The following is a 14,259-nucleotide window of genomic DNA, read 5'->3' on the forward strand; positions in this document are numbered from 1 at the left end:
AAACTAGTTATCGTCCATGTTTCACTTCCATACATGGCTACACTCTATACACATACTTTCAGAAACGACTTCCTGACACTTAAATCTATACTCGATGTTAACAAATTTCTCTTCTTCAGAAACGCTTTCCTTCCCATTGCCAGTCTACATTTTATATCCTCTATACTTCGACCATCATCAATTATTTTGCTCCCCAAATAGCAAAACCCCTTTACTACTTTAAGTGTTTCATTTTCTAACCTAATTCACTCAGCATCACCCGACTTAATTCGACTACATTCCATTATCCTCGTTTTGCTTTTGTTGATGTTCATCTTATATCCTCCTTTCAAGACACTGTGCATTCCATTCAACTGCTCTTCCAAGTCCTTTGCTGTTTCTGACAGAATTACAATGTCATCGGCGAACCTTAAAGTTTTTATTTCTTCTTCATGGATTTTAATACCTACTCTGAATTTTTCTTTTGTTTCCTTTACTGCTTGCTCAATACACAGATTGAATAACATCGGGGACAGGCTACAACCCTGTCTCACTCCCTTCACAACCGCTGCTTCCCTTTCATGCCCCTAGACTCTTATAACTGCCATCTGGTTTCTGTACAAATTGTAAATAGCCTTTCGCTCCCTGTATTTTACCCCTGCCATCTTTAGAATTTGAAATAGAATATTCCAGTCAACATTGTCAAAAGCTTTCTCTAAGTCTACAAATGCTAGAAACGTAGGTTTGCCTTTCCTTAATCATTCTTCTAAGATAAGTCGTAAGGTCAGTATTGCCTCACTTGTTCCAGTATTTCTACGGAATCCAAACTGATCTTCCCAGAGGTCGGCTTCTACTAGTTTTTCCATTCGTCTGTAAAGAATTCGCGATAGTATTTTGCAGCTGTGGCTTTTTAAACTGATTGTCGGTAATATTCACATCTGTCAACACCTGCTTTCTTTGGGATTGGAATTATTATATTCTTCTTGAAGTCTGAGGGTATTTCGCCTGTTTCATACATCTTGCTCACCAGATGGTAGAGTTTTGTCAGGACTGGCTCTCCCAAGGCCGTCAGTAGTTCCAATGGAATGTTGTCTACTCCGGGGCCTTGTTTCTACTCAGGTCTTTCAGTGCTCTGTCAAACTCTTCACGCAGTATCGTATCTCCCGTTTCATCTTCATCTACATCCTCTTCCATTTCCATAACATTGTCCTCAAGTACATTGCCCTTGTATAGACCCTCTATATACTCCTTCCACCTTTCTGCTTTCCCCTCTTTGCTTAGAACTGGGTTTCCATCTGAGCTCTTGATGTTCATACAAGTGGTTCTCTTATCTCCAAAGGTCTCTTTAATTTTTCTGTAGGCAGTATCTATCTTACCCCTAGTGAGATAAGCCTCTACATCCTTACATTTGTCCTCTAGCCATCCCTGCTTAGCCATTTTGCGCTTCCTGTCGATCTCATTTTTGAGACGTTTGTGTTCCTTTTTGCCTGCTTCATTTACTGCATTTTTATATTTTCTCCTCTCATCAATTAAATTCAATATTTCTTCTGTTACCCAAGGATTTCTACTAGCCCTCGTCTTTTTACCTACTTGATCCTCTGCTGCCTTCACTACTTCATCCCTCAAAGCTACCCATTCTTCTTCTACTGTATTTCTTTCCCCCATTCCTTTTAATTGTTCCCTTATGCACTCCCTGAAACTCTGTACAACCTCTGGTTCTTTCAGTTTATCCAGGTCCCATCTCCTTAAATTCCCACCTTTTTGCAGTTTCTTCAATTTTATTGTGGTCAGAGTCCACATCTGCCCCTAGAAATGTCTTACAATTTAAAATATGGTTCCTACATCTCTGTCTTACCATTATATAATCTGTCTGATACCTTTTAGTGTCTCCAGGGTTCTTCCATGTATACAACCTTCTTTCATGATTCTTAAACCAAGTGTTAGCTATGATTAAGTTGTGCTCTGTTCAAAATTCTACCAGGCGGCTTCCCCTTTCATTTCTTAGCACCAATCCATATTCTCCTACTACATTTCCTTCTCTCCATTTTCCTACACTTGAATTCCAGTCACCCATGACTATTAAATTTTCGTCTCCCTTCACTATCTGAATAATTTCTTTTATTTCGTCGTACGTTTCTTCAATTTCTTCGTCATCTGTGGAGCTAATTGGCATATAAACTTGTACTACTGTAGTTTGTGTGGGCTCTGTATCTATCTTGGCCACAATAATGCGTTCACTATGCTTTTTGTACTAGCTTACCCGCATTCCTATTTTCCTGTTCATTATTAAACCTAGTCCTGCATTACCTCTATTTGATTTTGTATTTATAACCCTGTATTCACCTGACCAGAAGTCTTGTTCCTCCTGCCACCGAACTTCACTAATTCCCACTATATTTAACTTTAACCTATCCATTTTCCTTTTTAAATTTTCTGACCTACCTGCCCGATTAAGGGATCTGACATTCCACGCTCCGATCCGTAGAACGCCAGTTTTCTTTCTCCTGATAACGACATCCTCTTGAGTAGCGATATGGGTATGTAATTTAGCGGATTACTCTGGTTTTCTTTTTTTGGTGTTGGTGTGACTTGTTCAACTTTCCTATCTGTAGATACGGACCTCCCGACGAGCGAGCAGTTGTACATGATTTCTAAGAAGCTATTCTATCAACATACTATGAAAGCAACCTGACTGGTATACAGTCTGAACTGGAGGCGTTGCCTTTATTAAATGATTTAACCTGCTTCGCTACACCCAGGATATCTAGTTCTAAGTTACCCATGTTGACAGTTGTTCGTGATTAGATTTCTGGAATATCTACTTCATCTTGTTTGGTGAAGGAGTTTCGGATAACTGTGTTTACTATGTTTTAGTGCCACTGTCATTTGCAATACTGCCATTGTTATCGCGAAGAGAGGGTACTGATTGTGTCTTTCTGCTAGTGTACTTTACATACGACCAAACTGTCGTTGAATTTTTGCCAGATTTTTAGAAACAGTTACGTTGTGGAAACTATTAAAAGCATCTCGCATTGAAGTTCGCGGTAGGTTTCGAGCATGTATAAAACATCGCCAATCTCGGCGTTTTGCGTTCTTTGACATTTCGCATACATTTTTCGATGCTTCTGCAATAGTGTTCCGACGTGTTTTGTGCATCTTTGGGGACCCACATCATCCCTTATTAGGTTATTTGGTATACGTCTCTCAAGTGACGTCAATGCTATTTCTTTGAATGCAAACCACATCTGGCCTACACTTACATAGATTGGAAGGGGTGGAGATTGTCTCTTAGGAAGACGTCAACGAATTTTTATCTGCATTTTTAAATAGATATCATTTGCGTTTATTTTTGGTGGGTTTTGAGGTTATGGTATTTAATCTCGCTACAACAATCTTGTGGTCACTAATCCCTGTATCTGTCATGCTTCATATTTGCTCATGCTTATTTATTACAAAGAGGTAAAGTATACTTTCGCAGCCATTTACACTTATAGTGGTGTCCTGGGCTAACTATGCAAAATAATTTTCTGAGAAAGCATTCAGAGCTATTTTGGACGACGGTTTATCCCTACAACCGATTTTAAACATGTATTTTCGCAAAGATGCCGCCAACTGTAATTGTAAGAGTGGTGTACCTATTTGAAATGAGACTCAAGTTTTCTTTGAACTGTTCAGCAGCTGTATCAATTAAGTCGGAAGATCGGTAAAAGGAATCAATTATTAATTTATTCCGGTTGTCAAGTATAATCTGAACACGTACTAACACATAGAAACTATCTACTTCGCCTTCACCTCAAGGTGAATTACTTCTAACAGCAATAACCATTCCGCCACCAACTTTCTGAACACGGTTTGGTCCTATGTAAATGGTTTTAATGAACATTTACATCTTTATCTATAATCTAAAAACAACTGTGAAGTGCTTGCAGTACCATGCATTAGGGCCTCATCTTTTTCAGCAAGCATATGGAAGAAGGATCACTTCAATGCCTCTGTGCGGGCTTTAATTAGTCTTGTCTTATCCTTGCGGTCGCTACAGAAGCGGCATGAAGGGAGTTGTAGTACATTCCTGGATTCAACACTTAATGCTGGTTCCGGAAAATTTTTACATAGACTTTCGCAGAATAGTTGCCGACTATCTTCCAAGCGTCTGGCACTTTGGGTTTTTGGGGATGTCAGGAACGCTCTAAGTGGAGTTAAAAAAAGTGTATGAGCATTCATGTTGCCCCTTTTTTTGCATACTTTCAATATTCCGTATTACAACTATCTGCTATGCGTCCCACACCCTTGGGTAGTGTTCTAGGATGGTTCACTTGAGTGTTTTGTGAGCAACGTCCTTTTTAGGATTTCCTCAGTATCTCTTCAGTCAGCCGACCGGCGTGGCCGTGCGGTTCTAGGCGCTGCAGTCTGGAACCGAGCGACCGCTACGGTCGCAAGTTCGAACCTGCATCGGGCATAGATGTGTATGATGTCCTTAGGTTAATTAGGTTTAATTAGTTCTAAGTTCTAGGAGACTGATGACCTCAGAAGTTAAATCGCATAGTGCTCAGAGCCGTTTGAACCATTCTCTTCAGTCACTGACCTCTGCCAACCGCGTTACCTAACCCGATTCTATGTTTGATCTTCCATCTCATATCCCAACAAATTTTTACACCCAGATTTTTATATGAGTCGCCTGATTCCAGTTAGCGTTCATTGATATTGCATTCGTAGAATGTTATGCTTTTCTTCGTTTCGTGAAGTGTACAGTTTTAATCTTCTGAACATTTAAAGCGAGTTACCAGTCTGGCCACCGCTGTGAATACTTATCAAGTTCTGACTAGTTCAGGTTTTTCATAAATTACTTCATTGTAGATATCAGCATCATCTGCGAAACGTCTGAGGTTACTAATAATATTGTATGCTATGCCGTTTGTATGCAACGTGAACAGCAAGGAACACAAAACCTTCTTAGAAGTTGTGTGGCTGACTGCGTCCTAGCGCAGCATGCATTGTGGCACATCTCCTTGTGCAAACAAATACTTGTGTCAAATTGAAGATATCGTCCCTCCTCCACCTCTCGGCCAGTTGGGTAAGTTATAAACGGCGGTAAAAGACGTTATCATACTCGTCAGAAGAACAGGCGCAGACTGCACAGTTGCCAGGTCTCCAACTGCTCGCTTGTGTTCGTAAGTTACATTCAACCAAGTCTAATTTACGACTGTAATGTAAACAAGCCATTAACCTGTGCTCTGACCACTATCGTAACAAGCCGTATATTTAGCCGTATCTTAATTACTATAATTTTGTGTGTGTGTGTGTGTGTGTGTGTGTGTGTGTGTGTGTGTGTGTGTGTACACGCACGCATCGCACAGCCGGATCAGCAGCCCATCATTTACAAAAGGACCGCTACAAATGTCTCTTGTATCGCAGGCAAAATCTTGCCTCCTTAAACGACGCCACTGCGTTTACAGTAGTGAACGAGCTACATGGTCGACAGAGCCATTTTATTTGAATTTTTTACTCAAATCTCTCTTCTCCAACACGGCGGATCGTTCAAGTATTGCGCCTAGGAGCTAACACAGCCATAATAACACACAGGAGACGCTCCATCACATCTTTTGTACACCTACATAAATAATATGCACGAAGAGTCTCTCATAGTAAATTTATAGCATCTGTCTGTCACAGTACTTATTCATTGTACAGGGTGAACATTAATAAAACCGACAAACTTCAGGGATGGATTCCTGACTGAAAATGGAGGAAATATGCTCCAGTAACATGTATTCGGAATATCGACCATACTTCCTGGATCATCTGTACTGGGTAAATTATAACGTTATTAAAGCTGGGAACGTTTGTTGCTGTTACGGCTCTTAAATTAATTGCGTGACGTATATTCTTCTCAGATTTTCGGATTATGCTTTTCGAAAGGCTTTATTTTTGTGAATTGCTATTTCTTGGACGTTAAGCGAATGCAATGTACTATTCATTTATGTAAACAAATAATAAAAATAGTAATTATTATTATTATTATTATTATTATTATTATTATTATTATTATTGTTACATTCACCAGAAGCTGACTACGACACTCGTCGAAAGGTCGCAGTATATTAACCTTAGCAACACCAAGGCATTTTTCCATAACGCACATTACCAAGGGGGGGGGGGGGGGGGTATTTTATACTCACCCTTAAAAAAAATTTAAAAAATCATTAATTGCTGTTGACTTCGTTAATAACATACTTTTTAAAGAGGTATTGATGTGTATGGTCCAGACCGTGAAAGTAGCTTGTATCACACACTTAGCAAAAATGGTTCAAATGGCTCTAAGCACTATGGGAGAACAAATGGTTCAAATGGCTCTGAGCACTATGGGACTTAACAGCTGTGGTCATCAGTCCCCTAGAACTTATAACTACTTAAACCTAACTAAACTAAGGACATCACACAACACCCAGCAGTCACGAGGCAGAGAAAATCCCTGACCCCGCCGGGAACTGAACCCGGGCGCGGGAAGCGAGAACGCTACCGCACGACCACGAGCTGCGGACATGGGAGAACATCTGAGGTCATCAGTCCCCCAGACTTAGAACTACTTAAACCTGACTAACCTAAGGACATCACACACATCCATGCCCGAGGCAGGATTCGAACCTGCGACCATAGCAGCAACGCGGTCCCGGCCGAAGCGCCTAGAGCCGCTCGGCTACAACGGCCTGCTACTTTTAGCAATATCCCACATTTTTTGTAACGTGTATTACCAAGCTTGGAGTACTTCATGACCATAAAAAATTTAAATAATACAAATTTGATTAATTGTTGTTGAAGTTTAGTCACAACATACTGTTTAAAGAGGTACTGTTGTGAACCACCAAAATGTGAACATAATGTTCATTGTAGAATGTTACAATTTGCTACTAAACTTAAATGTTAGCATTAAGTTTAACTGTAAAATTTAAAACATGTATAGAATGTGGTAGAATAAAACGTTAAAAGCAATAAATATATTTTCAGAATTTTAAAGTAAAAGGTGACTGACTAGATTACAACAATTTGAAAAGAGGAACACGACGTAACCCCCCCCCTCTCCTCGTCGTATTGCGAGGGTTATCGCTGCGTTCTGGCTGGAAGCCCGTGAACTTTCACCTTAACATTAAATTTTCTTATATTTTGTGGTAATTTCTTAATTACTATTATTGAAATGGTACACATCTGGTGGCACTTTATAAATGGGCGATGAAGACAAATTACACGTGGAGGAGAGGGGGGACTCCCGAGAACTGAAACCTGGATCCGCGCCTGCTACGATCCCGACTTGTTGCGGACTCGAACCGACGGATCAATGACGGAGTGGCGTTACTCGAAGTGCGACGGTGTTGCAGGAGCGGCGATCGAGAAGCTGTGCGAGGCGGCGGTGTTGGAGGACTCGCTGGCGGACCGCGGCGCCGTGGTGCGGGCGGCGCGCGGGCTGCTGGCGTCGGTGACCAGGGTGCTGCTGCTGGCCGATGTGGTGGTGGTCAAGCAGCTGCTGCTCGCCAAGGACAAGGTGGCGCGCAGCCTCGGCCGCCTCGAGGGCGTCACCAACTTCACAGAGTTCGTCAAGGCGTTCAGCCAGTTCGGCGCCGAGATGGTGGAGCTGGCGCACCTCACCGGCGACCGCCAGAACGACCTCAAGGACGAGAGGCGGCGCGCGCAGATGGCGGCCGCGCGCCAGGTGCTCGAGCGCTCCACCATGATGCTGCTCACCTCTTCCAAGGCGTGCCTCCGGCACCCCGACTGCCCTTCGGCGCGCGAGAACCGCGACACCGTCTTCTGCCAGATGCGCCGCGCCATGGACCTCATCCACTACGTCGTCAAGGACGGCGTGCTGGACTCGGCGGCGCAGCTGGCGCGGGCCGGCGCAGCCGCCTCCGGCGCCTCGCCCGTCGGGCCACCCGTGCCCTCCGAGGTGAGCACTCGGCTGCCTCTAACCTGCGGTGGGGGCGCTTTTCTGTGAAGTGCGGCGAACACTGACAAATGCAAGGGAAAGAAGAAAAACAAGAAGAGGATGGATTGGAGGATACTAAAATGTGAAGGCTGCAGATGTCATTTTACAATCTTGCAATTTTTGTGAGTTTTCCAGAGATTCTTGCAGACAAATTGGCGCCCTCTGTTAGTGGCGCACAGAGCACGATAGAGACCCCCTCGGCCCCTTGCCTGCCCCACTCGGTATGCCACTGTAGCCAGAGACAGAGATTTTCTCCACTTGGCAACTGGGCGTTGTGTTGTCTTGTCTACATGATCTTTTAACCTGCACATTCACTGACACACGAATCACCCACCGAGCGAGGTAGCGCAGTGGTTAGACACTGGACTCGCATTCGGGAGGACGACGGTTCAATCCCGCGTCTGGCCATCCTGATTTAGGTTTTCCATGATTTCCCTAAATTGCTCCAGGCAAATGCCGGGATGGTTCCTCTGAAAGGGCACGGCCGACTTCCTTCCCCATCCTTCCCTAATCCGATGAGACCGATGACCTTGCTGTCTGGTCTCCTTCCCCAAAACAACCCCCCCCCCCCCCAACGAATCACCAAAGTGGTGTCGTCTGGGACTTACACCACATGAAGAGCCTATATGACGGGAGGCCTTTGCCGCTCATACATTTACACTACTAGCCATTAAAATTGCTACACCAAGAAGAAATGTGGTGATAAACGGGTATTCATTGGACACATATATTATACTAGAACTGACACGTGATTACATTTTCACGCAATTTGGGTGCATAGAGTCTGAGAAATCAGTACCCAGAATAACCACCTCAGGCCGTAATAACGGCCTTGATATGCCTGGGCATTGAGTCAAACAGAGCTTGGATGGCGTGTACAGGTACAGCTGCCCATGCAGCTTCAACATGATACCACATTTCATCAAGAGTAGTGACGAGTATTGTGACGAGCCAGTTGCTCGGCCACCATTGACCAGACGTTTTCAGCTGGTGAGAGATCTGGAGAATGTGCTGGCCAAGGCAGCAGTCGAACATTTTCTGTATCCAGAAAGGCCCGTACAGGATCTGCAACATGCTGTCATGCATTATCCTGCTGAAATGTAGAGTTTCGCAGGGATCGAATGAAGGGTAGAGCCATGGGTCGTAACAAATCTGAAATGTAATGTCCACTTTTCAAAGTGCCGTCAATGTGAACAAGAGGTGACTGAGACGTGTAACCAATGGCACCCCATACCATCACACCGGGTGATACACCAGTATGGCGGTGACGAATATGCACTTCCAGTGTGCGTTCACCATGATGTCGCCAGTCATAGATGTGACCGTCATGACCCTGTAAACAGAACCTGGATTCATCCGAGAAAATGACGTTTTGCCATTTGTGCACCCAGGTTCATCCTTGAGTACACCATCGCAGGCGCTCCTGTCTGTGATGCAGCGTCAAGGGCAACCGCAGCCATGGTCTCTGAGCTGATAGTCCATGCTGCTGCAAACATTATCGAACTGTTTGTGCAGATGGTTGTTGTCTTGCAAACATCCGCATCTGTTGATTCAGGGATCGAGACTTGGCTGCACGATCCGCTACAGCCATGTGAATAAGATGCCTGTCATCTCGACTGGTAGTGTTAAGAGGCCATTGGGATCCAGCACAGTGTTCCGTATTACCCTCCTGAACCCACCGATTCCATATTTTCCTAACACTCATTGGATCTCGATCAATGCGAGCACCAGTGTAGTGATACGATAAACCGCAATAACAATAGGCTACAATCCAACCTTTATCAGAGTCAGAAACGTGATGGTACGCATTTCTCCTCCTTACATGAGGCATCACAATAACATTTCACCAGGCAACTCTGATCAACTGCTGTTTGTGTATGAGAAATCGGTTGTAAACTTTCCTCATGTCAGCACGTTGTAGGTGTTGCCACCAGCGCCAACCTTGTTGAATGATCTGAAAAGCTAATCATTTGCATATCACAGCATCTTCTTCGTGTCGGTTAAATTTTATGTATGTAGCACGTCATCTTTGTGTACTGCAATTTTAATCACCAGTAGTGTACATTTACAGTTTTCAAAAAAGCTGTCTCTAATCTTAGAATAATCCAGACAAGTCTGAAATTAAAGTAAGGGTGAGACATTTAATATTGTTTCTGGAAATATCTGGAAAACAACAAATCAGATTAACAACAGAGGCTATAATAGTTGAAACTTCTTGGTGGATTAAAACCGTGTGGCAGACTGAGACTAGAACTCGAGACCATAGCCTTTTGGTGGGCCAGTGCTCTGCCGACTGATCTACCCTAGCATATCTCACAATCCATAGTCAAATATATCTAAAAACAAAGATGATGTGACTTACCAAACAAAAGCACTGGGAGGTCGATAGACACACAAACAAACACAAACATACACACAAAATTCGAGCTTTTTCAACCGGCGGTTGCTTCGTCAGGAAAGAGGGAAAGATGAAAGGATGTGGGTTTTAAAGGAGAGGGTAAGGAGTCATTCCAATCCCGGGAGCGGAAAGACTTACCTTAGGGGGAAAAAAGGATAGGTATACACTCGCGCACGCCACACACACACACACACACACACACACACACACACACACACACACACACACACATCCATCCGCACATACACAGACACAAGCAGACATTTTTGTGTCTGTGTATGTGCGGATGGATATGTGTGTGTGTGCGAGTGTTCCAAGCAATATGACTTCCAACCTTGTATTGTTTTGTGTTTTGAACTGTATCATAAGGTAGCTAGCTTCTTCAGAAGTCAGAGCAGACCTCTCTGGTGGCCATGGGTGGGGACTTCATGATAAGTGACAGGAAAGGGTTCATCAGAGACAAGAGTATCATCTGGAGTGCCCCATGGAAGTGTGAGAGGACCACTGTTATTCTCTATTTACATAAATGATTTGGCAGATGGGTTGGCAGCAATCTGTGGTTATTTTCTGGGATGCTACTTTTAAATGTCGGAAAAAAAAAATAAGTTAAGGAAGATGAATAGGAAAATGAACAAATAATATTCAGATACAGCATTAGTAGTGTCCTGCTTGACACGGTCACATTGTTTAAATATCTGGGCGTGATGTTGCAAAGCGATATGAAATGGGACGAGTTTATGAGAATTGTGGTTGCGAAAGTGAATGGTTGACTTCAGTTTTTCAGAAGAATTCTGGGAAGGTGTGATTCATACATACTGCATATAGGATGCCTACTGTTGAGTGCTGCTTGAGAGTTTGGCATCTGTACCAGTTCAGATTAAAGGAAGACATCAAAGCAATTTAGATGCAGACTGCTTGTGATTTGCTACTGGTAGGTTCAAACAACTCATAACTTTTGCAGGCATGTTTCAGGAACTCAAATGGGCATCCCTGAGAAGAAGGTACAATTTTTTTTGAGGAATGCTGCTGAGAAAATTTAGAGAACCGACATTTGAAACTAACTGCAGAACGATTCTCCTGTCTCCAACATGCACTGCATGTAAGGACCAGAAAAAGAAGATACAAGAAATCAGAGCTCATGCAGAGTTATAAAGACAGTTGTTTTTCCTTCACTCTATCTGCAAGTAGAAGAGGAAAGGAAATGACTAGTAGTGGTACAGGATACCCTGCACCGTGCACCGTATGGTGGATTGTGTAGTATCTACGTAGTTGTAGATGTAGATGAGGTTTTCAGTTAGTTAAATTTAGTAAAAAAAAATATGTTATTTCAGCATTGGTATGTTGATTGTTAAAATCATGTTTTTCACAGGAGTGTTTTTTTATTATTATTAATACTGGGTTTTGGTCCAGAATTGCATAAAAATTTTCACAACTGCCAATATTAAATTTTAAAATTATCATTGTATGTATCATTTCAACTCTAAATGATCATTGTTGTGATGTTCACTTGGTACTCATTAACAAAAATATTCATTTGGTGGGTGCTTCACCCCTGACAGAGAAGGTACTGGACAATGGCCAGGCAGTTTTTCTGTGATATTTGCTGTTCATTCAGTTATATGAACAGCACTAACCATTGTTGCTCCATATTGTTCTTAATCTCCTCTCATCTCTTCTGAACATAGAGGTCCATGTAATTTGATACATATGTTACTTGGTCAAACACACTAACTTTGACCAAAGTCATAGATATTTGCACCTTTAACAGTAGGTAATTCTGCTCTGTATGAGCCTAGACTTCATTTCAAGTGAATCCTATTTTTATGTTTGGAATTCATTGTATAGATGAATGTACATTTTTCAAACTCATTCCATTTCTCAGAGGTGTATAATAATTTTCTAAATTGTTTGTGCATGATACTTGTCTTTTAAAATCAACAAATAAGTAGGAAAATTCCATACAATAGTTTTATCTCCTTCCATTATCTGAAAAAATCTTTACATATTGCAGCTTGAACATTTACAAATTTTAACCACAGCTGTGAGCATTCATTACAGAAGAATGCATGTTGTACGTCAAGACATTTTTCTTGCAACAAAAAGTAAGGCAGTTAATGCACACAAGATAAGCATTGCTTACCCAGAATGACCTTCGAAACAATGATGAAGCTAATGAAAGCATTGGAGTTCAAAGTAATTCCTCACATGGGTTGACAAATATCATATTATACAATAATTTTGTATTAGAGCTGCTGATTTTTTCATGATTCTCAACATAAGTTGTATGTTTGTGTACAGTAAAAGTGATTGCTGGAACTCGGAGATGTGTGGCTACCTGCTACCCCAGGTGTTACAGTAAATCAACTGTTGGCGTTGACTGTAACATCCATAAGCTGTGATTTCCACTTTTATTAACATGCCAATGTTTTGTCATTAATGTCTGTCTCATGTATAACCGTATCTTCCACCTTCAAGGTCTCAGGTTTTCAAATCTGATCTAGTGTAGTCCCCAAGAATTAGTGTTTCTTTCTCACTCCGTCTGGTAAGTCTTCTCTGACCCAAGGTTCTAGGCAACTTTTCCAAACTCTTACCAGTTTCTAAACCCCACTAGTCGTTTTTCTTCACCCCTCTTCCTTCCCCTTCAAGCCTTCAGCCAGAAGAAAGAACCACTGGCTTAAAGAGCTTCCAAATTTTAAATACATTCATATATGTTTTCTCCTGCTCCCACTTAATGTTTTTATGGTTTGAAATATCTGCAGATATACAGATAAATGAGCAATCATCATGTTTTGCAACTGACTTGTAAGGAAGGCAGCACAACTATTCTTGTCAGCTCTTAATGATTACTGGAAACGAAATTGAGCATTAATCTCACATTACTCACTGAAGAATGGGTTTCATGAGCTATTTTCTATTTGACATGTTGTTTAAAACAAGCCATAGTACTGGAAGTTTGCTAAATACAGGTCAATTTGATACAATTAAATTGTTTTACGTATTATAACATATTATTAATTCATGAGAAACCTAATTCATGAGAAACCCAAAATGCTGCTGCACTCGTAAATTTTTTACATTTTGGTGTTTGTCTCCTGGAACTGTCTAAGACATGGCTGGGCAGTGAAGCACTTTTTTTTAATGTGGTGGTGGTGGTGGTGGTGATGGTGATGATGATGGCAGCCACAAGAGTTTCATTAAGTCATGAACAATGTATACATTAAATAAGTATAAAGAAATTCACATGGTGCAAAGTGAAAGTAAGCAAATAGAGGTATAGGACTGCAGAACAAGATGACAGCAAAGAGCATGGTAGATTTTGTGTGTTGCAGGAGGACTGGGATGCTAGTCGAACTGTGTCTGGTGCGCTAAAACACTTTGAGGACCTGGTGGAGATGACGCGACTGACACTGCTTGGACCTGGCTGCAAGGAGCGCCTTACAGCGGCACTCGATGCAGTCGTGGAACGTACGCAAGACTTCACGGACTCGGCGTACACCAGTCACGAGCATCGTGAGAGCATCCTCTTACTCTGTGATCGGGCGAAACTTGAGCTCAACCAGCTGTTACGTGTTGGTGTCAGTCTGGTAAGCACTCTCAACATGAAATATTAAAAGTTGAGAGAAGACTTACTTCTGATTTCTCATATCTCAGATGTTTTCTTAGGAAAACAGAGGAAAATTTCTTCAGTAAATTTGTATAAATACTACAAATCTGAAGTCTTCTGACTTATGGAACAAAAAATTGTGCAGCAGTAGCATAACTCTCATCTAGTTGAATCATATTTTCATGGAAAATTTCCTGGGTTCCATCACTCTTATTTACACTCTGTAAATAAATGTATCACTGAGAGATGAAATTAATGGAAAATTACTTTTTAGACATTATTTTGATGTTTTTAACAAATGTT

At 41.9% G+C, this 14,259-nt stretch overlaps 1 protein-coding gene across 4 annotated transcripts in view; it reads left to right on the top strand.

The window, feature by feature from the left end:
- LOC126272870 (alpha-catulin) overlaps positions 1–14,259 on the top strand; it is a 396,855-nt gene that overhangs the window by 263,983 nt on the left and 118,613 nt on the right. For all 4 annotated transcript variants that reach the window (XM_049976091.1, XM_049976092.1, XM_049976093.1 and 1 more), the window contains exons 3-4: positions 7,350–7,915; positions 13,682–13,936. In XM_049976091.1, coding sequence (XP_049832048.1) covers positions 7,350–7,915; positions 13,682–13,936 — 821 coding nt within the window. The remainder of the gene's footprint in view (positions 1–7,349; positions 7,916–13,681; positions 13,937–14,259) is intronic.

Source organism: Schistocerca gregaria, chromosome 5 (genome assembly GCF_023897955.1).
Source record: "Schistocerca gregaria isolate iqSchGreg1 chromosome 5, iqSchGreg1.2, whole genome shotgun sequence".
Classification (NCBI taxonomy): domain Eukaryota; kingdom Metazoa; phylum Arthropoda; class Insecta; order Orthoptera; family Acrididae; genus Schistocerca; species Schistocerca gregaria.